The sequence below is a fragment of the Electrophorus electricus genome, chromosome 11 (genome assembly GCF_041902795.1).
Source record: "Electrophorus electricus isolate QZ-2024a chromosome 11, ASM4190279v1, whole genome shotgun sequence".
In the NCBI taxonomy this organism is placed as follows: Eukaryota; Metazoa; Chordata; class Actinopteri; order Gymnotiformes; family Gymnotidae; genus Electrophorus; species Electrophorus electricus.
Window position 1 is genome coordinate 7,452,033 of NC_137507.1, and position 20,783 is coordinate 7,472,815.

General features: G+C 44.6%; 2 protein-coding genes across 4 annotated transcripts; one reads left to right on the top strand and one right to left on the bottom strand.

Annotated features, from left to right (window-relative positions):
- Positions 1-73: 73 nt before the first annotated feature.
- strap (serine/threonine kinase receptor associated protein) lies at positions 74-6,315 on the bottom strand. Of its 3 annotated transcripts, none has more exons than XM_027026639.3 (10): positions 6,178-6,315; positions 4,626-4,751; positions 4,321-4,456; positions 4,117-4,198; positions 3,313-3,385; positions 3,099-3,198; positions 2,118-2,255; positions 1,701-1,837; positions 970-1,119; positions 74-744 (listed from the first exon to the last, which is right to left on the bottom strand). In XM_027026639.3, exons 2-10 carry the CDS (start codon positions 4,735-4,737, stop codon positions 683-685), a joined length of 990 nt encoding a protein of 329 aa, XP_026882440.2. In that variant the 5' UTR covers positions 4,738-4,751; positions 6,178-6,315; the 3' UTR covers positions 74-682. The 3 variants fall into 3 exon arrangements, with proteins under 3 accessions (XP_026882440.2, XP_035384125.1, XP_035384126.1); XM_035528232.2 differs by lacking the exon at positions 6,178-6,315 and adding an exon at positions 5,042-5,200; XM_035528233.2 differs by lacking the exon at positions 6,178-6,315 and adding an exon at positions 5,048-5,174.
- On the top strand, positions 6,283-20,575 carry etnk1 (ethanolamine kinase 1). The gene is made up of 8 exons (XM_027026635.3): positions 6,283-6,429; positions 11,609-11,868; positions 12,287-12,427; positions 14,915-15,057; positions 17,224-17,307; positions 17,455-17,615; positions 18,442-18,515; positions 18,613-20,575. The coding sequence occupies exons 1-8, from the start codon at positions 6,283-6,285 to the stop codon at positions 18,683-18,685; spliced, it is 1,083 nt and encodes a 360-aa protein (XP_026882436.1). The 3' UTR covers positions 18,686-20,575.
- Positions 20,576-20,783: the final 208 nt, after the last annotated feature.

A 20,783-nucleotide genomic window follows, 5' to 3' on the forward strand; every position in this document is an offset into this window, starting at 1 on the left:
TCAAAAAACAAGTGTTGACACACGTGTCTCTAAAACGAACGCTATCTGCAGCGACGGAATACGCACGAGGTGCTAAACGTTACATCACCAATGTTTTATTAACTACATGATACACCTGTCATGTTGCAACCAAAGATAGTCAAGCGTTAAGAACTTAAGCTTTTAAATGCTGTTAGCTGTTCAAAACACCCCAGTATTCACACAGATACGGGTCCATGTTCTGTTACACCACAAGACACTGCTGTGAATAAGAATAGCATCTGACATCATATTTCTTCTTAGGGTCATTTCCAATGGGATGTTACCAAACCGAATGTGAACACTGTATTTCCTTTTACTGAAACAAAACACTTTTTTTGTTTTAAAAGCACAAATTTGTAGGAAAAAAAGAGGAAAAGAAAGAAAGGGAGAAAAAAAAGTAACCATAGTGATCACACAGCATGTGGAGACAGACCACTGGAGGAGCTGAGTGCAGTCTGAGGGAGGGCTGCAGCTCCCGTCTGCGATGGCTTCATCTGGGTTGGATACGTCGGTGGATTCCACACACTCCCCTGGAAGACTCAGCTCCTGCCCTGGGGCTGTTTCAGGTGATTGACAGCTTAGCCCACCTCTCTGTCGGGGGTGTGGACGCGCTGGCCCCACCCATCCCGAACCTATCGGTTCCCACCTCCCTCTCTGTGTCTCAGGCTTTAATCTCAGCCGGGGGGCAGTACAGCGCATCGGTGTTCTCTGATGACAGCTCCTCTGTCAAGAGACAAATCAGAGCATTTACAACCTTTACGCTCCCCAAACAAGAACTGTATGTGTAATATGAAGTATATATTCTTTATATGAAAACCTCCCACAAACGCAGGTTGTGTCTCAGTAAACTCAGTGACCCAGGCCCCAATTCTGCAAGCTGCACCCCGTAACTCTTGACAGCCCACGGGTGTGAAGGTACCCCACGCGCATTATTCCTTTAGGGCTTACCAGGGAGGACGCACTTCCACAGGCCGTACGTTTTGCCCACGGCCGTCTGCCACAGGCGGAGGGTCCCATCCTCGGAGCCGCTGGCGTATAGCTCTCCATCTGGGCTGAAGCGTACGCAGTGCACGGGCCCAAAGTGGCCCTTGTAGGACTCTGGAAAGACAGAGGGGACGATTTTAGTACTCACACGCACACGGACCGTTCAGCTCCGGCAACAGAGCAGGTCAAGTGAGGTGCGGCACACTTCCCTTTACACACTGAGCCCCCTAGACACCGCCTGTACTGGGACAGTGACAGTTGTTCAGTTTCCGTATTACAACACGCAGGATTATGGACATGAGAGCGCAGAATGTCACCTTTATTATTTTTTTCCAGTAATTTACATTACAACTGACAAAACCCTACAGAAATCACAGGCCATATAGAGGGCTGTCATTCTTGTAGCTTGTATATAGGTACAAATCAACAAAACTCATGGTATCAGTTATTTAAGGTCTGCACTTTATATGCTCTTAAACTGGTGTTAGCTGGTCACAATTCACTTTCAAATCTTGGTATTTACAACAAATGTTCCAATATTGATTTGAAATAATTGAGTAAAAATCAGCAAAGTGGAGTTAGCATCACACAGTGGGTCCCAACTAATTGAGTTCTGGCTAACCATTGCCGTCGACAACCATTTTTCGTTAGCCGCGTTTGCGTTTTTTGGAGGCGCCATTGCTTTGCGCTCCTACCCATTTCCTCCTTGGTGCTGTAGTCGTATTTGTAGAGCTTGAAGTCATCGCCTCCTGCCACAAAGAAGTCTTTGTCGGGGTGCAGTGAGGCAGAGTGAATAGAGGCAGGGGCATCCACGGTCTTAATCAGCTCCAGCCTGCAAAGATCATGCTTACAAGTTACAAATGGCAGTCAAGACTCCAAATCCAAGACTCTACACACGAAAGGTTCTTTCATTGGTAGCCATGGAAACATTATGGGCAAGGTGTCCCTTTAAGGTTCCTAGAAAGCAATTTCATAAGAGCAGGTGTGACAGTCCACACACACCCAACACTCATTTTCCATAGCAGTTTGTTTTCATGCAAACTCCTGCTGCACAGGCTCAGTCGGTGGGTCTCTCCATGTCTGGCTAAACCAGAGAAGGGAATCTCACTTACATATGAGCGTCGTAGAACGCGACAGTCCTTCCATAGGTGATGACCAGAATCTCCCCGTCAGGTATGTATTCCATGCTACTGACAGACGTTTCAAATGAGAGAGTCTTCACGATCTCCTTTGTGTTTCTGTCCCACAGGCTGCGGAGGAGGCAACAAGAACAGGACAAGATCATGTTGTTGTCTCCACTTTCAGCAATTTTCAGTTTGTTTGGTTTTTTTTAACCATGTATGGGATATGGGCGTACATTTCTGACTATCCTTAGAAGTGGCTATGAACACGGCCATTAAAAAATTGAAAATTGCCCATAAACTGTCAGGTGTGTCCCTCAAAAATGTGTGTCTGCTCATGTGATCCTGTTTGACAACGTCTGCTGCGTCGCGTTCAGGGAACAAGCTCAACTTTGGCTCTTTGGTTTTTTTGTTTGACAAGTATTCTTTTACTTTCTCAAACAATCCATTATTTAAGAGGAGCATGTGGGTTTTACACATGGACAGTTGTAGTTGTTTGTATAGTGTCTAGCTGACTAGTACTGACACTGCATTCCTAGATAGCTAAATTAGTGAATGTTACTTTTTAAAATAAATGATGTTGCTTGTTACCTGTGAGTATATTTGAAATATGAAGTCATACACTTAAGACGTTTTTCATTTTTTTGTGCTGAAATACATCTACATTTCATTCTTTGGGGTTTGTTTCCACAGTTACTTTCAGAAAATTCAAGTTTTTCTGTGTTCCTGACAAAAATGGGATTCTGGAGATGCATGTTTCCAAGGACACTAACAATCAGCTCACAGGACGATTGTGCTGCAGCAGCACAGAGCAGAGCACAGCGAACAGCAGAGCAGAGTGACCCAAGACCAGCAATGACTCCTACAGACACAAATGACTGAAATCTGGTTCAGAATCATAATACAAAAATCACTGTGCATATCAGACACTAGTGCGGGTCACTGTGCATATCAGACACCAGTGTGAGTCACCGTATGGTTTTGTCTTCTGCAGCTGAAAGAATCTGTTGATCGCTGTTGCACCACAGAGCTTTTTTAATGGCAGAAGTGTGGCCAGAGAATTCCTGAGGATCTGGAACAGAAACAAAGTTTACAGAATAACAGACTGATGTATTCCCTCACGGGTGGGCTCACACACACAAGATTTCTCTCCTTCACAGCAACCTAGTCCTGTGATGGTTCATACCTGCTTCAGGCTTGCTGAGGTCATATATGCGTAGCACTTTGTCATTTCCACCAGTCAAAAGACAGTTACTGTCCTGTTGATACAAACACCACAGGCTGGTTTCATGCGGTTAGCAAAGAGACACACAAGAGTCGAGAGAGATCAGGAGAGCTTGTTGGTTTTGCATTCGTAACATATAAAAGCAGCTTGAGAAGAGACTCTGTAGAGATTTCTGAGATTATGTTTTCTGATAAACTGATCACTCAGCCCTGTGATCCAAAGCCACTGTTGGATTCTACGGGAGACATAAAAAATATACTTGCTTGGTTTGGCACATTTGCTTCCTTTGTGTACATACTGATAAGAGCAGACCTGATTTCAGTGTGTGATGTTCCCATTTACCATAATATCAGCAAGGTTACAAGGGAACACACTGTTCCCACTTTTCAGGGTTTCTGAAAGCAAACGAGCGCAACAGGCCCTTCTGATAAAGGTGAAACATTATTACAACTCTCTCTGATACACGCGGACACAAACTGGTGTAGCAAACTAGCTGCATAAATTCCAAATGCCTTATTAACATTTTTCTATAAGGGAAGTGCAGTGGTGGCTATACATCACTATAATGTGAATAATATGGACATAATATGGATAATGACATCACTGTAATGAAGGATAATGAAATTATCCTTTAAATGGATTGTTCATGACACAGTCAGTGTAAATACTCCACTGAATACCCTTGTGTCTCCTATAAATGAACGTCACCCATAACATTTGCAAAATGATGCACATATAATATGTATGTAGACCACAAGACCTTACCTGCGTGAAGTTAACACATTTGACGATGTGCTTGTGCGCCAGCGTGAGAACCTCATCACCTGTGACTGCATCCCAGACTTTTCTGTATGATCAGGCAAAAACAAAAACATCGCAGGTCTACACAACAGCAACACTCCACCTCACTCTGTATGGAGGTGCTGCCATACCCACAACTTCAGACACATTAGCGATGTTGTTACTTACGCTGAGAAATCAGCAGCAGCAGTAGCAGCTTTAGTGGCTTCTTTGTTTAAGGTGGCCCCCCAAACAGCGCCTTTATGACCCAAGAACGTGCCGATCCAGTCCCCTGTGTCTCCCTGCCGCAACATCGGTTTGCCATCTGCAAAGGCCCCCAAAAGTGAAAAGATCTTATTAAAATCTTCCTCGGCACTTACTCGACACCCAAGAACTACATCCACAATTAAACCCCTATATCTAGACGAGTCTCATTTGCACGTTAGGGTTTTTAGTAAAACGCGACCTTGTACACCTTGAGGCCAAACACCTACCTTTACAAGCACTGATGAGGAAGTAGCCATACGGGGTTATTCCGCTGAAGGCCAGGTCCACCACAGGCCTGGTGTGTCCGGAGCAGGTGAGCGGGGTTTGCCTCATCGCCATACTTCACACCGAGCCTGCGGGGTGACAGGGCGAGCACACACGGGCCACCGACACTTACGAACAGCCGCACAGATAACTACAACAACATACGCGAGATTTTAAGTGGATAGTTTTAAAAATAATCACACAAAGTCACCAAACTACTAAATCAGGTGAAAAGTGTATGTTGGCTGGCTAGCTACTTAGCCGTTAGCAAATGCTAAGCTAGCCAGCTATCTGGTACACCGACACACAATGATTCCCTTTAGGGTAATTCTGACAGGTAAGTGTCAAAGGACAGCACTGTAATACGCAGCGCCGTTACCGTTACTTGGAGAGCTTTGATGAGAGAGCTCTGTGCCCAAACAGACAGACACTGGGCCACACAAACACACAAGGCTCCTTCACAACCCGTACGACTAACGGCCCGCTACGACCAATAATGCGGACGGACCGGAAGCTGCGTGTGGTGTTTCACAAATCTCCATCCGAGTATCGACAAGCTCCCGAACAGACGTTCCCGCTGTGTGTGACGCGCAGACTTAGCGATGCTGCTGGATGTCACCGGTAGTGATGATGATCGAAACTGAGGTATCGATACTTTCAATACTAACGTTATACTATCGATCATCACATTAAAATATCGATGTATTTTTAGTCGCTAATTATTTAATTAAATCTAATGAATGTCAAAAAGAGAGGAAAACGAAAGTACGAATAACTATCGTAGATTAGGAACAAGGTCCCCCACCCCTTCTCCCCTCCACACACACACGCACACACAAACTAACCTACCTTCACCTCATTCTGCCTGAGGCTACCACAGTCTATGGTGGCTAATGTAAGTTGCTGCTCTAGATGTAAGCATACGTAGCCTACGTGCTCCTAGAAGCAGGTGTTATTTGATATTTTTGTTCATTTCCCTTAAGGGCATTTGATGAGCCCAAAAGTGCAGAATAGCTCTTGAAAATGTCATATATATGTTATGACATAGGCTTAATGTCATGTTTTAAACTTGTGTTTTATAATAGGCTAACTGTTAATAGTATTGTTATTGATTTCGGGGATACGTGCCTCAGTATTTCTGAATACCGAATTGATAAGAAATTCAGAACCATTGCCAAACTCTGGACATTAAATATCTGTCCACCCATAGAATACATTATATATGTAAAAACGCGCTATATTTTTAATACAAACTATATGTTCATATGCTTAAACAAATGATGTTAATTTATATTAATGTTAACCTTAACTTGGCAATGCATAACCCGTTTAAGGGATGCTACAGGAAAAATACATCCGTGCCCGCTAAATGTGACATGGCTAACCAAAACTCTGTTGCAAATGAATGAGTCATAAGGACCAGCATGCAGCGCGCAGAGGACACACACACACACACACACACACAGAGAGAGAGAGAGAGAGAGAAAGAAGGCGGAGCAGCAGTGTATTACACACCGAGCTGTTTTAAGTTTGCACACTCGAGCACTATCTCGCGTTCACGGACGTCTGCAGCATTCGCGAGGCTTCGCAGCACCAGATCCCTCAGGCGCGTGTCCAGCGATGGCGAATTACATCCACGTCCCCGAGGGCGCGCCAGTCGTCCCGAAACTCAACGTCACCGTCGACGAGCACGACCACAGACCCGGAGCGCTGCAACTGATAAAAGAAATCCGACCCAACTGGAAACCCACAGAAGTCGAAATGAAGGTGAATCTCGTACAGTTTACCGACGTTTACTCATCTAATTTTCACAGCATGACTGCAAACAAGCCAAAGCGTCCAGCCGGCCGCTCGGGCCTCGCTACAGAGGTGTCGGTCCCCGGTTAGCTGCGTCACCAGCCCGCAAAGCCCGTTGCTGGGATTAACGAGCCGCGCGCTGCGTATTCTGGACGGGAATAACGCAAATAACTCAGATAATCGGCTAATCTCGAGCCCAAACGCCGCACTCGCTCGCTTGCATGTGGAAGAAGCAGGCACCCTCGAGCGTTGGCTGGTACGTGCGGTTTATGTGTAGGTGCTGGAGCCACTCACGTGCTCATAGGAAGCTCACATTTCCTACATTTGTCGAATTGCAGTGAAAAAAAGTTCCTCGCTCTAATTCGATTTGATGTCGTTATAGGAATCGATCTACTTTCTGCTCATTTTGCTTCTTAAAACCTACGTAATGCTGCAGTATGGGGAACGTGGTGCTGGTTGGTAATGAACAATAATCGGATAAAATGAACATTAACAGATACATCTTAGCCGGTAGCTTTGTGAAGACGCGGTAACATGGCCTCAGTTCTGTCTGCGTGTTTCTCAGTGAGTTTGCTCTTGCAAATATTACCTTACTTAGTTACGGGTTTATAAGGTAATTGACACTGTTATTTGATAAAGTCAACGAACCCTCTTTTTAACTTATTTTATATTTTTAGCTAATAGTATAAAGGGCTAAATTGAAAGCACTATCTAGACCAGGCGACCACTGAAAACTATTTGGAATGATTCAGGTAACTAAATGTGCTTCTGTGGTTCTAATAGTTTGAGCAGTTACCTAATGGAAATGTAATTACAACATAATAGATAACTTATTACTCTGGGGTGAAGGATAATTGGTTTCAGAATTTTAATATTTCCTAGAAAGACTAAGCTTCATATAATATTAGATGATCAATTTGTTTCTCTTTTATTTGAAAGACAAGCATCCTTACAAGGAGTGTCAAAGTCACAGTAACCTACCACATTTATTAGAAGAAACTCAAACCTGTCGGTCCAGTTCTACGCCGTCACCATAAATCACTCTTTACATCTCAGGTTCCTCTCAGGTTTTGTATCCGGCATCCCCATGGAGACGGACCTCTTTTCTTCTCCCGCGTTCTAGATGGACCTCTTATCTTCTCCCATGTTCTAGCTTAGTTTCTGCTCATCTTAGGGGAGAAGGTTTTTACATAGCAGGTTCGTTCCATCAGAGACCTCATTCGTCTTTTGGCCACTTTAGCATTGGGTAGTAAATCTCTCTTCTGCTTTTACTGGGCTTTTTATGTACCTGCTCTGTTTCGAAGGGTTCATTTCCCTGCCTGAATTCAACATAAATATCATTCTGCCTAAATTCAGTGTAAGTAACGCTGACTGTAGCTTTAAACCGCACACACAGGAACACTGTTGGAGCTGCAAAATAAATCCTTATCAGGCCTTACAGGCCACTTTAATTCATCTTGAAAGCTTTGTACAGTCAGACCGAGCCCTGTGGTTAGTGTGAGTAGGTAAATGGGTTCCTCCATGTTCCCTGACATGAACTGTTTTCATATCATTGAATGAGAAGCTTATTCAGTTGTTAATTAGTTTAAATTAGTCAAGATTTCACATTTTACTATTAGCTAATTAGCAAGTTTGTAATTTGTTTTAGTGAAACCCACATCCTGGTTTGAATAGCTGACATCAGGGCAAGGCATTCCCAGATACCAGGGAGAAAGCGTTTGCTTGTTTAAAAAGTCAGGATGTGACCTGTGCATACACAATGTGCCAAGGGGGTGGGGCACCCATGGAGCTAGTTTTCCTTAATGTTAACACCAAGTGGGGAACTTGGCACATGCCCATCGCTTCTAACTGGACCAGAAGTAAAATTCCTGATAATCCTGCATTCTCCACACAGTCACTCAGGAATAGGGCAGGAATGACAGGATTCCCAGAGGGAAGAAAACCTGTACACCCTCCACTAATGGTTTCTGTCCCCTTCGTGTCAAAGGTGGAGTCCAACCATGAGTGCCGTGGTTCCTTTTCTGGGACATGAAGAGAAAGGTCCAAGCGGCGCTCCGTGGTATGTCCTGGTTGTTCTGCAGCTGTGGTGTCACGGTGATTGATGCCTCGTATGGGAATGATAAAACATGGGATTAGGTCACAACTTCATTTGTTCAAAAGAACAAAATCTCATCTGTATTGTTTAGGGGTTTTTAAAAATGTGTTTATTTGTATATTTTTTTTGATGGACCTGACTTCTCTTGCTCACTCACATTTACCAGATGTGTCCATAGGGGGTGCTATTAGCAGTTGAGTAGGGGGACTGTTTATGGGTGATGCTTCACATTGATGAAACAACAAACTCGCATTGAGTTTCGCTGAGTAACCTTTGCTAGAAACTACACTTGGCTGGCATTAGTTCACCATTGTTTTGCTGAGTTGTAGTTCACTTATAGAGGAATGTTCCTTGCTTTTCCATGTTCATCCTTCCATTGAAAAGCTCTGTTATATGTCCAAGTCATTACACACACACACACACACACACACACACACACACACACACACACACAGGATCCAGGGAAGCACCAGTTAGTTATCATATACCCTTTGTCCAGGCCTAATGGAATATTGCCTCATAGTCCTATCTTTACTGACAGGATGTATGCATATATCCTTAAGTGAGAGAGAGAGAGAGAGAGAGACTCCAAACAGACTGCTACACGAAAACAAACCAACAGTCCACAGTAACCACCTCTGAATAGCATAAAAATCACCTTCAATACCTTAAAACTGTTAGTCCCAGTGTGTCCCAACAAGGAGCAAATGTTTTAATGTCAGTTTGGTCGTTTCTTTACAGAAACTTAATCTGTGCAAGGTGCTTTTTAAAAAGAAGAAAAGGGCCTAAAGAAAAAGGCTTAATGTTTAGCTGCTGTCAATCACAAGTCAGTTCTCTATTAATCATTAGTTGTTTAATAGATTTATAACTAGCATGACTTTCCTTTAACCTGAAGTAGAGAGCAGCGTTGGCTTCTCTCCTTAAGATCATTGTATACACATACTGCCTCAGCATAACATTTATATGTTTATTTTTGTTGACTGAACGAAAGGGTCATGATAATTGAAAGTTAGAAGAACCTTTTTACATTTACAGCATTTAACTGACACTTTTATCCAAAGTGACTTACAATTATGAGTGAGTACAAACTTGAATAATTGTAGGTTAAGGGTCTTGCTCAGGGGCCCAACAGTGGCAACGGTGGGATGTGATCCAGCAACCTTCCAATTACAAGCCAAGTACCTTCACCACTGAGTTACCACTGCCCTTGTATTTAAAAACAAATATGTCCAATCAGGTATTTTATGAGTAGTTTTACATGGGATGGTTATTGATAGCCCACAAACCACACTGTACAGGGCAGCTCTCCAGAGCCGATGAACCACACTGTACTGTATAAGATGGCAGCTTGTCAGGGTTAACATCTAAAGCGTTGTCTCCTGGATTCATGATTATTATGTTTTGGAGTTCGGACTGTCCCAGGAGAAACTGTTCCTCACGCAGCCAAAGCCCAGGCAGATATCAGTACAGCGCTGTTCTCTCCCAGTAGCTGAATCATATGACACCGCACATGATGCCCGTAAGAAAAAGCCTTTCGTCTGCTGTTGAGCAAATGAACACCATGAGTTTGCAACTGATGCCATTTCTTTGTTAATACGATTTACGATTTTGTGCATTTGGCAGACACTCTTATCCAGAGTGGACTTACAGTTTTCAACGATGCTACAGAGGCAGGCGAGTGCCATGTTAGGAGTCTCTCTCTATGACTCTTATTACAGCATAGCGCACTTACCCAGTCAGGGGATAGAACCCTAGTCCCCCCCCAGACACGCAGTGGTATGACCCGCTACACTACACTACACTAAAGGACTCTACTTAATGAGGTGCTCCGGGTGCACATTAGTTTCTCGTCGTTAGTGTAGTAAGGCGGTGAAAACGGCTGTCCTCAGTTCGCATTATATTTGACTGGTTCTGCTTCCTCTCCTTCAGTAATGAAGATGAGCAGGAAAAAGCTCCTTTGTTTCCTTATGCTTGTCAAATTTTGCTGTGAGCTGCTGAATTTTGAGTGCTGAAGTCAAGTTGTCAGTGAACGTCAGCTTTTTGATTTGGAGGCATTCACAGTTTTTTTGCCTGTGTCCAAAGGCTTGCGCGTGCGTTTGCTTTGATGACCTCACTCCTGTTCTTGAGCGGAGACTCGGGTTCCTCTTTAAGTGGATTTATTGTTATTGATCATCTCCACCACAGGTCTGTCCTCTTCTTCATTCTATCTAGTCTTAAATCTAAGATCCAAAGTTGTGTATTTATTTAATATCAAGTAATCTGTAAATTTAATATTTACTTTAGTACTGGCTCATAAACCTTCATCAGCAGTAATGTTTATTCAGCTGAATAGTAACATCACTAATGGTTAATGATTTTGTTTGTTTTTTTGCTTGCTGGTTAAAGCTCCAAATTTGCGGTCCACTTTTATTTTATGAACTTGATAATTGTTTTGCTTCCTGGAGCCTAGTTCTTTGTCTTGAGTTATGAGTCAGTTCTGAATGATCTGACGATAAGAACTGTCCACTGTTCAAAACGTAGAATTGAGTGTTGATTTCCGTGTTGAAAGAAAACCGGTGTGAGGTTGAAAGTCTGCAGAGTCGTCGGGGTTTTTTTGGGGGGGGGGCGTCATAAGGAGCCAGAGAAGCCACGCCTGCCACTCCAGGTACCCCCGTGCCAGGTGCAAGAGTGTAGAAACCAGGCTCGTTTGGGATGGTTTCACAGCGGTGTCCTGTCTGAGCTCCAAGATGAGCAAACGCTAGACCTAAAAGATGCGTCGATCCTGAGTAAAGTTAAGGAGAGAAAGATCATGGATCGTCTCTGCTGGAAAAGTGTCTCGTATATCACAGTAACAGGTGTATGAATTTCCCATGAGAAGATTCTTAGATGAGGTCCATTTTATGATACCCGTTACCTGAGAATGTGTGTGTATTACCGGAGAACTTTGGCATCTCTTATGTGCAGGTGCATCTTGTGTTTTGAACCGTGTCGGGGAGTACGGCCAACTAAACAAAAGGAAAGACAGTTCAAGTGTTGCGTTCTTCCCCTGAAAGATTCTTCTTCCTGTCTCCGCAGTCCTTCACCGACGGCATCACCAACAAGCTGATTGGCTGCTACATTGGCAGTGCCCTGCAGGACGTGGTCCTGGTGCGGATCTACGGCCACAAGACGGAGTTGTTTGTGGACCGCGAGAACGAGGTGAAGAGTTTCCTGGTCCTTCAGGCGCACCGCTGTGCTCCGCACCTCTACTGTACTTTCAACAATGGCCTCTGCTACCAGTTCCTCGAAGGCATGGTCCTGGAGCCGGAGCATATCCGCAACCCTGGAATTTTCAGGTAAAGAATGGATGGACGGACACACCCATGCACACACCCGGTCAGCCTAGATTTGTTCAAAAGCAGGGCCTGCCACACAGGTGTCTGATTTCCCTGAGCTCTGGGCCCACGAGGCCGTGGTGCTTGGGTCCTGCGCTCTAAAGCCACAACCTTCTTTGCAACACTACCCTTCTCTTTAAGCACAGCCTCACCAGCCCCAGCTCATGGTGCCCGTCCCCAACCTCGCAGGCGTGCGGGGAGTGCGGCGTGCCCCCGTCTGCTGCCCTTAGGGCCTCTCTCGCTGTTTCAAAAAAGCAAAAAAACCTTCACCCTCTGGCCATGCGTTAATGTAACCATAGTAATATTGCGAGTTGCTAGACCCCAGACCACAGTGACTGTTTTAGTTCATGTGTTTTGTTTTGTTGTTTTTTTGTGCTAGGCTGATTGCACGGCAGCTGGCAAAGTACCATGCCATTCACGCCCACAACGGCTGGGTGCCACAGTCAGACCTTTGGCTGAAGATGGGAAAGTTCCTCTCCCTGGTCCCCACCCGCTTCGAGGATCCAGCCAAGAACCAGAGGTGAGTCCAGCTGGAAGCATCGCGGTTCTGGTGACTGATCCTATTCCATTTGAATCCGTCCTGTTTAGCAAAAGAGGAAAGACCCGTGTTTACACTGCAGGCGCTCTTATCCAGAGCAGCACAACCTCCTGGGAGTTAAACTCGAGATCTTGGTGTTACTTGCACCTTGACCCACCCACATGACCAGGTGATCTACGGGAGCGCCTGTTGTGAGTTTCGTTCACAAGTTGCCTACGGCAAGGTTGGTGAAGTGGTGCGACAGGGGTGTGATGTTTATACTCTGCCAGCACAGAGAGGGTGTTGAGTGCTTGTGACACCACCTCCTCCAACCGTCGAGAGCAACATGCCGTTCTCACTTCAGACGTGTCCAGTTTCTCACAATAGGAATTTGACTATAGACATCCTCCCACTCAAAATATATCCTCTAATTACTAAGGCAAAACAATTCCATTGTGAATTTTGAATGTGAATCAGGCAGTTGAAATAATTTAGTCATGTCACCGTAATATAAATCTAAAATTTATTCTCATCACACTGAACCACAATATTGATGAAAATAATAAGACTATGTATATCATTCCTGGCATTGTCAGTTATAATTGTACTGTTTTTCTTCTCGGAATGCCACTGGAGGAGGTTTGGTGTATGATCTCTTTAGCCCTGGGAGGTCTGCGCTGTGTGTGCTGGTGTGGCTCCTCTGCACCTCCCTGACCAGTATGTGTGTGTCCTCCTCCCTCACTGTTTGTTTGCGTTGTTGTTCCTGCGCATTCCTGCGCGTTCACCACCACGGTGAACTCTCCTGCTTGCGCTCGGCTTTTAAAAGGAACTAAAAGGGCCTGAGCTTATCGCATATTGCGGAGGCACGTCTAACCACTTGCTCCTGATGTATTCTGTCTAACCCAACCCTTTTTTGGAAATGGGTCAGAACTACATCTCGAGCCTTAGTTCTGCCACACCCATGCACGTTCTTCATTTAAGGAATGTGCTTCAGTGCAACGCGTGAGCAGGGCCGTGACTCCAGAAAAATCCCAAGACACAAAAATAACGTATTTAGGGCACTGTAGAGATTGTCAAAGCCAGATTACTGTCCTTTCCTCTCACCACACATGCTGAGTGCGTGCCTGGTCCTCAGTATGCTGATGACTCAGTTACACGTGACGTATATTGTGTGATGTTTAATAAAGGGAAATGACACAATGGCCAGTCACTCTGTGGCGTTAGACATCTACAGTGTTAATTAGCATTAGTGCTAGTTTGCCAGCTAGCTTGGCGCTGCCTGCATGGGCTGCTATGATGATGGAACTCGAGTTAAGTAAGAAAGCTCAGAATATCCTGGAGTTAAACATACCTTAAACATGTGTTAACAATAAAACAGGCAGGGGGGTCTCAGTGGTGAAGGTACTTGACTAGTAGTCTGAAGATTACCAATTGAAGTCCCACCTCACCGACATTACTCAAGTTGTACTCAGTCATAATTGTAAATCGCTTTGGATAACACCGTCAGCGAAATGCCCTAAATGTAATTCACAAAAATCAACATATGGTTCTTGGGAATTTCTGTAGAAAGAAAGTTCCAGAGTACAGGAATGATTTTGAGGAGACAAACCAGATGTTGGCTGATTCCCTGTGCAGTGCATTGACAGATGATCCAGGGAGCAGTTGTGCCACACCCAAATACTGGTGGACGAGCTTTGCCAAGAGCTGAAGGCAAAACTTCAAGGTCCCCACAAAACGAACACACAAACTCTGTGGAGCGTGCACACTGCTGCTGTGCTGCTGCACAGGTTTCTTAACCCTACCTGTGCTCTGTGAATACCTGAGATTCGGTGGGAACTTCACAGAACACTTAGGAAGGGTTTTTTTTGTGTCTGATCCATCGTGCGTTGTACAGTTGCAATTGGAGTTAACTAACCCCTAACTCTTCCCATACTAGTCAGTGACAGCTGACTCCTTAAGCACATACACACTTTAGACTCTGGACAAAAGTGCCTCAGAAAATATGACACCAGAACATACAGAAAAAATTATTCTTTTTAAAAAGCAAAACCTCTTGCCTGTGTGATATGAATTGGGTGATCTGAGTGATGTATTAGATAATTACATGACACCTTTTCCAAAACCACCTGGGGATACAAATGTGATACGCTAGAAACTCGGCTGGATGAACAGGCTTGGATCTGTAGTTATGTCTAACCTGGGCAGAGGTTCGCAGGTTCTGGCCATGGTATCGGATCACGGGAGTGCATGTTTGTCTTTCACAGACAAAAAATACATCTGTTTTAATGTTCTTTTTTTTTAAATGCATTAAATTTGTGTGACAAAAACTACACGTGTGTGTGTGTGTGTGTGCGTACGTGCGTGCCTGTGGGTGCGTGCATGTATGCATGTGCTTGTGCGTGCGTGTTGTGTGTGTGTGTGTGTGTGTGTGTGTACGTGCCTGTGGGTGCGTGCATGTATGCTTGTGTGTGTGTGTGTGTGTGTGATCAGGCTGATCAGCGCAGTGCCCAGTGTTGCCTGTCTGCAGGACGAGCTTGTGTGGCTACAGCACAGTCTCTCCCAGCTGGCTTCTCCCGTCGTGCTCTGTCACAATGACCTGCTGTGCAAAAACATCATCTATCGGTCAGCAGGAGGTGAGTCCTGGTCCCCTCCCCACCTCCTCCTCACCACGCCCCTCATATGCTCCCTCCCCACCATGCTCCCCTTCTCCCCTCACTCTCTCCAGCTAGAGGTAGGCCTGGTTTTTAATTTTTTCACTCGTGATAATCGTTAAAGACACTAATAAAGGGTCCCCCAACCATTTCGTCTAAGGGTCAGGGAGATTTGCAGCTATAAGCTGTTTTATTTATTTATTTTCTTTTGGTTATGTCTGTTTGTGGGGGGTGTGGGGGTGTGCGCGCTTTATTTATTTATTTGTTTATTTATTCCTCGTGTTTTTCGTGTTTTTAAAGCAGCAAATGTTAGCTGGTGGTGCTTTGGGGAATGTTGATGTGTTTTGTCCCTTGTGTGATGCTGTGATACCTTTCTGTGTTCCCCATGAGAAACTGAGTGAGAGCAGCAGGAAAAAGGCTGCCAGCCAGCCGCCGAGGCCGGGCGGGCGCACGATACTGCACCACTGCCTGTAAGAGTGTGCGTGTGCGCTTAGCTGCTGTCACAGACAGGCTTCCGTACGGAGGAAGACGGTCACGCTGACAGCGATCGACGCCACTTCCTCCAGCTAACATTAACTCCTTAAAAAAATAAACCGATAAAAGGGGTGCGGGCAGAGGGGAGGATTTACATGGTATAAGAAATGCTGTCTTTTTCACTCACAGAGAGGAAGAGAGGGAAAAATACACAGAGAGAGTGGAGTTGTGTGAATTGCGCAATATCCAAGCAGTCCGAGCTGTGTTTATGGTTTTTTGTTTTTGTTTTGTTTTGTTTTTGTTCTGTCAGTCAGGAGGTTTTTTTTTGTGGCAGTGAGGCTCCGCCTGTCCAGGATAACCACCTCGTTTGCATAGGGCCTCTAAGCCCTTGTTGTCACTGGTGCTCTCCTGGACCAATGGGAAAGCGGCATGGCCGGGTGGGCGTGTCAGGGGCGGGGAGGAAGGTGCTCGGGCCTCAAATCTCTTAAAGGGGCGGGTGGCAGAAGCCACTCTGCAGTGAAGCTGTGTGTGTTCTGTGACAGATGTGAGTTTGCCCCAAATCTCTTCATCTGCTGCACAGGCCTATAGCCACTGACTGGAGCTGTTCTGTGTGTCCAGCTAGGACGCCAACGGGCCCGGTAACCATCTCACGTGTCTTTTTCTGTAGACCAACACTTCTGTCTACTGTCAAAAAAAAACAAAAAAACAACTCATCGTAAAAGCTTTAAAGCAAAGCTAGTCTAAAAAAGTGCACTTGGACAGCAAGGTTTAGTTTTCACAGACACACACACACACACACACACACACTAGCTGCAGGTGCACATTTAGCTCCAGAAAACCAGTTCAGCAGTTTCTGAAACATTAAAATGAGTAGACTGCTTAATGTGATGAAGGAGTAAGGTTTTGTATTTTGAAATCACTATTCTTATCTAACAGTCCCGACTTGTAATTTCTTTACTGATCCACTGGGGGGCGACATTGTTTATTTTCTTTCCCACTACTTCTTTACGTTGCTTTTACATTTCTCCCTTAAAGCATGATCTCATGGTTATTTTTGCTTTTAGTTGTTAAATGGGCACTAATATGGATGTACGGATTTAACAAAGCCTATCTCTTCATTTCCACGTTTTCTAATCCTTTTAATATTCATTTTCTAAGCCTTTTTATAGAATGCTTTTGCTTGCTTAATTTCTTGCAAGTTAACAGACTTCCCAATAGCTGCTAAGAGGTTGCACGTCTAACTTCCATCTTCCTCTCTGGTTTTGGAATGGCATGGGAATTGTATCGCAGCCTAGATTTCTTGGCTCCGAGTCATGGCTCTCTGCAAGCCGGGATATTTTCTAAAGGGGGGGGGGGGTCTAAAACCTGCCACTATCAACAAAATTGAGATTCCTCACAGCACGGTTTAGCCCACGACAGTCACTCTGCACGTATCTGAGTGTGTGTACCTGCGTCTAATAGGAACCTTTCTCACCTATGTTTCTCCTTTCAGAACACAAACCCTTACTCCGAGTCCGTGATTTTAGAGCTCAGCTATAAGCCCAGGTAGTTCCTGTGTTGGTTTGCTAATGCGTAGCTTTGATGTGTAGGGATTAGGTAGGAATTAGGTAGGGATTAACACCACACGCCTCAGTCCTTTTCTAAAAACACACTTCATTTTTTTACCCTCCCCAGGAAATGTCAAATTCATTGACTACGAATACGCTGGCTACAATTACCAAGCCTATGACATTGGGAACCACTTCAACGAATTTGCAGGTAATTTTGTGGGAGTAAAGATAATTACATCCTCGAGGGCAGAGAGCGCACGTAGTTGAAAGTGGTGTCGTGCAGGGGTGTGGCCACTCTGCACAAGACGGACATTGCTGATGCTGTGGTGGATGTGGCTTTGTTTTTGACGGACAGGTCTGAACGAGGTGGACTACAGCCTGTATCCTGGGCGGAGCCTACAGCTGCAGTGGCTCAAGGCATACCTAGAGGCGTATAAGGAATACAAGGATCAGTCCACCGAGGTGACTGACAGTGAAGTGGAGCTTCTGTACGTGCAGGTCAACCGCTTTGCCCTGGTAAGTCCTCTTTGATGCCGTAACCAGAGCGAAGAGACTATGGGCTGTGTCATAGGCCCCCTCCCCCCAGCTCACAGAAATGCCTTAAGCCATCTTTCAATTACAGTAAATTACAGTGTCTGAATCAATATGAAAAGTAACTATGCAAGAGAACTTTTTGCTTTGCTGTTTTGTGCAGCCTGGCATAGTTCTGACATGATAAAATAGGCCTTACTCTTGAGTTTCGATCCCACCCTGCTGCTTATTAAAAAGTACAGTGGGACATTATAGAAGAAGGCTAATGTGACCGCCTCTTGGAGGGTTGCTCACGGTGCCCCTATAAAAGTCAAACCCCTCCCCGCAGGCCTAAAAAGGATAGTGAGGGTGAGGGGGTGTGAGGATATGGGTTAGTGTGTGAGGGTGAGGGATAGTGTGTGAGGGTGAGTGTGAGAATGAGGGTTATCCCTGGCACACAGCTGCCTCCCAGCTCTGCTCACTTGGTGGTGAAAGTAACAGGTTCAGTCTCCTCATGTGGTCACTTGTGTCTCCACTGGAACAGAAACGCAAGTGTACAGGGTGTGATAAAGTGTACAGGGTTTGTTAAAGGTTTGTTAAATGTCCTCACTCACAGGAAATGATCCTTCCGTTATGCTCCATCAACCAGAGAACTTTAAAAGCTACAGTAGTGAGTAGGAGGTGCTGGAACAGTCACGTGGTTCACTTGAACAATACTGGTTTGTTGTGCCCCTTAACCTAATTCTCTCTCCCTCTCTCTCTCTCTCTATCTCTCTCGTGCTTTCTCTCCCTCTGTCTGTCTCTCTCGCTCTCTCTCATATTCTCACTCTAGGCGTCTCATTTCTTCTGGGCTCTGTGGGCCTTGATTCAGGCTCAGTATTCCACCATTGACTTTGATTTCTTGGGGTAAGTGAATGTCTAAACAAATACTGTAGTTAAGCAAATACTTCACTACCAACATCTTTTTCATCTTTACCAGCATATCATTGTTCTATCGTTTTAGATATGCAGTTCTTCGCTTTAGCCAGTACTTCAAGATGAAACCAGAGGTCACAGCACTGAGCCTTCCGGAATAATCTTTCATCCTGTGCTTTGTGCTACTCGTCGGAGAAGGACTGTGGTGGACGTGGGCAGTACCAACCAGGCTGTTCCATATGCAGAAGACTGAACACATTATCCTAGGAAAAACAAACACCCAGAAACAGCTTTCTGTTCAGCACCTTCTCGATCCACTTTTTAGTTTTGTTGACATGCTGAGACCAGCCACGTCCACACTGTTTAAAGACTGTCAGGGACCTGACGGCGCAACTAAACCAGGAAGTACAGACAAACTGAGGTTCGTGTCAGTAGTTGCTCTGAGCACAGGGTGGTGGGTTTTTAATTCCTTGCCTGACTCTATAGAAGAGATTGGGACCATCAGAAAGCTCAGAGACCAAGACCCCCCCCCCCCCCCCCCGGTCCTGTGTCGTGCACAGCTGCAGCTCAGACACTCACTGGTTGGCTTCTCCTGTTTTGTTTATTTCAGAATAACATTTCCTGTGCCATCCTGCCATTACCACACTCACAAAGTGAAACCGTCTCCGACGTTGCTTAGAGGTAGCAATGATTTTTAGAAGCGCCAGCAGCTGTTGTCTTTGAGATGAAACCTACACCAAAGTGCAGAGGTTTTTCGTTTTCCACTCTAATAATGTATGATGGTTACTTTAATTTTACACCGATGTAAGCGGTTTGTATAGGTTTTGTTTGCATGTTTGTTGTGAAGAAATAGTGAATCGCTTGTTTGTGCGCGTGTAACCCGATCGCCTTAATGAGGAGAGCAGCGGAGTGCGCCTCGGCGCTGTTGTGCGGTGACGTCTCCTATGTGACTACGGTGAGAGCGTAGAGAAAACATTGGTCCCAATACTGCTTCAAAAGCCACAAAGTTAAGACTTGCATTAAAGATGCTGTAAGTGATTTTTTAAAAATAGGAACATTTAAACAAGCTTTACATTCTGATAGCTATTGCTAACATATCTGTTGTGATTAAAAAAAAAGTCTGACTGTACTGAGATTTGTAATCACCATCTAACGTCAACACAATACAATGGCACTAAGCATCAGAACCCACCTCCTCAAAGAGGCGGTCCTCCCTGCCTGTCAGTCATTTTGTGTGCATGTTTTGGAGGAAGGTTTGGCTGGAGAGGGTGGTATTGACTTCTTTTTTGGTGAAGTCTGGCAAAAATTAGAGCTTTAAAATCAGTTCCAGCATCTCTAAGACATGTCTTGTACTAACACAGCTGCTATCTGGATCAGAATGAATCATTTTAGACTTTTTTGTTGGTCCAATTCAAAATTGGATATATTTATTTCTGGGTCTTGGAGACCATTCCCAAACTTCCGATATCCCAAGCGGTTTCTCTACTGTCTTCACAATTGACCATGGTGTACATATAGATGTATTGATACTGTGAATAGCAGCTCTCCAGATAAAGACCTGTTTGTAAATGTACAGACCACACGTCCAAGTTTCTTACAAATAACCAAGTCAGGTTCTTAAAGTGAGTTTTTTGTTTGTTTTTTAGCAGTGCACTTCTGCGTTCTAAAAGAAAAACGTCACGATACACTTATGTTCTCTGAAATCACTTTGAAGCAAATAAGTTGATTACATTAGCCAGAAAGACGTTTTCTGTTTCTTTATAGTGTTGTTAGGATGTTCTGTTGAAACTGATACAATGCTAGTGACAAACACCCCATGCCAACATCCACTACCATGTAGTATATGTGTATATGTACATCTTATAATAAATGTAATATCTTTGCTTGTGTCTTATGAGTAACTGTACGAAGGTGAGATTTTCTTCTTTTTTTAATGAAATACTGTCAAATAAAATGTAGTTACCTGGAAAATGATGAAAACGTGGGATGTGGGGTCGAATTTTAGATTCTGTATTTACCTCTTCTGACTGAAAATAAAAGTCTAAGTCTAATGTGTTCTCCCGCGTTTTCAGTCTGAGTACACGCGAGTCCTGCTTCAAGATTGACATGACGTTACAATATTACCGTAGAATAAAAATTTAGTTTTCATAGTTGCCGCTTGTGTAATTAATGTCCTGCCCGAAATGATTGAGGACGTAACAGTAACTCGACTGGCCAACCTGATAAGTGAAGTGTTGTACGGGGGGAAATGTTGACATG